The sequence below is a fragment of the Microtus ochrogaster genome, chromosome 18, assembly GCF_000317375.1.
Source record: "Microtus ochrogaster isolate Prairie Vole_2 chromosome 18, MicOch1.0, whole genome shotgun sequence".
Taxonomy (NCBI): Eukaryota; Metazoa; Chordata; class Mammalia; order Rodentia; family Cricetidae; genus Microtus; species Microtus ochrogaster.
In genome coordinates, this window is record NC_022020.1 from 22933416 (window position 1) to 22935542 (window position 2127).

General features: G+C 42.1%; 1 protein-coding gene across 4 annotated transcripts in view; it reads right to left on the reverse strand.

Moving 5' to 3' along the window:
* Nucleotides 1–2127, reverse strand: part of Fam13b (family with sequence similarity 13 member B) — a 63366-nt gene that overhangs the window by 16597 nt on the left and 44642 nt on the right. For all 4 annotated transcript variants that reach the window (XM_013349541.1, XM_013349540.2, XM_013349539.2 and 1 more), the window contains one exon: nucleotides 1690–1919. In XM_013349541.1, coding sequence (XP_013204995.1) covers nucleotides 1690–1919 — 230 coding nt within the window. The remainder of the gene's footprint in view (nucleotides 1–1689; nucleotides 1920–2127) is intronic.

A 2127-nucleotide genomic window follows, 5' to 3' on the forward strand; every position in this document is an offset into this window, starting at 1 on the left:
AAAAAAAAAAAAAATACAGTTTTCTTGTAATTATTTTGGGTAAAGCTAGCCGTGTGGGTGGCCGGGTGCCGGGGATGCAGCCCCGCCGCCCTCCCTATTACAACACCTATTGAAAGCTCAAAAATGTCCAATTGAAACCTTAGACCTCTATCCTATGACCTCATGTTTCCCTCTATATTGGCTGACATGTTCTTTGCAGTGTAATACATCCACCTTATCTTTCAATATTCTGAAGGGCACAGCAGGCAGAACTCCCCACATGTTTGTATACAAATTTTCCTTTTATTCCACAGACTCATCCATTATCTCAATGAACCAATGTTCCACAAGATACCCTTCAACTAGACCAAATAAATTCTACATATTTCCAGGAACAGCAAACAGTTCTTGGCCTCTTACCAGAGGAAGTTACAAATCACAAACAATCACTAGACAGTCACCCCACAACAAATCACTCTGTGGACTCTCCTCATGCAGTAGGCACAGCTGAGTGTAGACCCTATAAAACTGTCACTCCATTTCTAAGTTTGAACTTTTAAATCTAGGATTGTAAATCTGAACCAAGCTAATGTGACCAAACCACTTGCAGCAGGAGGAGACTGTTGTTCTAACAAAAAAAAGGAAAAAGCTGAAGGAGGGGGGAAAAAATGACTAATTTAGCCCTGTTCCAGGGAAACAAAGACTCATATATTTACATCATCAGAGAGGTGTATTCTGTTGTCGGTGTGTCTGGGTCCCCTGAGACTATCTCCCCAGCAATCTCACCTTACATATGACTTGGACTGTCTCACAGAGGACTCTGTGGTAATGGGGCCTGCTCACAGGTACAATGAAATCTTGTCTTAGGGACTGAGACAGACAGAGTCCTAACCGGATGGCTGCCTTTGGCTTCCATGCACATGGAGAAGCATGGATCCACACATACCTATACCATACATAACAGTAATCATTCCTAAAAAATGTAATTCATGTAATCCTGCTAACAATGAGATCATCTAGGTTTTTGTTGCCAGTTGTTTGTTTTGTTTTTTAAACAGAGTGTCACGTGGCCCTGGCTGGGCTCAAGCTCACTATGTAGCTTGAACTCCTGATCCCCCTGCCTCCAATTCTCTAGTATTTGGATTACAGATATGCACCACCATGGCAGGCTTTTGAGTGGTATCTTTTCTTTTTATCTTTTTTGTTTTTGGTTTCTCTGTGTAGACCTGTAGCTGTCCTGGAACTCACTCTGCAGACCAGGCTGATCTTAAATTTAGAGATCCATCTGCCTCTGCCTTCCAAGTGCTAGAATTAAAGATGTGTCCCACCACCACCTGGCAAGATATTTTTTTAAATGGCTAATATCACATTTATATTTTTCATAGGAATGTTGAAGAAAAAAAAACAATAAGTGGCAGAACCCACATAGTTTATGCCAGAGACCAACAGGCTAATAGCAAGAACTCAGTATATACAGCTACCACTCAGACTCAGCCATTTTATACTCTATACATCAGTATCTTGCCAACAATCTGCAACATGCATTAATACATAGTACTCCAGGTTTTAAAAGCATATTTTGAAGTGGCAGATCTGAAGAACAGAAAAGTCAGGCTGCACATTCTCTACCCGGCTATGCTAGTTATTTTGTTTCAGGAAGTCTTAAAGGTTACCCCCTGCCCCGGCAGAGACCACAGAGTTCAGCATTACCTTGATATCCTCAGGAAGGTGACGCTCAGCACGGTTTTCCTTCAATCGTTTTGTGATAAGTTCAAGAGTGGCTTCCTTAGACGGCTTCTTCTCTTTCTGAATGACTCTGGGCTCACCTTCATTCTCCTCATCTTCATGGTCTAGAGAAGAGCCAAAACTTTTTGGAAGAGTGTTACTCCGAGGACGTGTCTGAGGTACAAATTCTCCATCAGAGTTTTTGTGTTTTGCATCTAAATTTCAGAAATAAGATGATTACTAATCAGTAACATACATTTCAAAGCCACACATTTAGCATGCAGTATACACATGGCAAGAGAACTATCCTACTTGTCCCTTTAAATAATATTTACGCCGGGCGGTGGTGGCGCACGCCTTTAATCCCAGCACTCGGGAGGCAGAGGCAGGTGGATCTCTGTGAGTTCAAGACCAGCCTGGTCT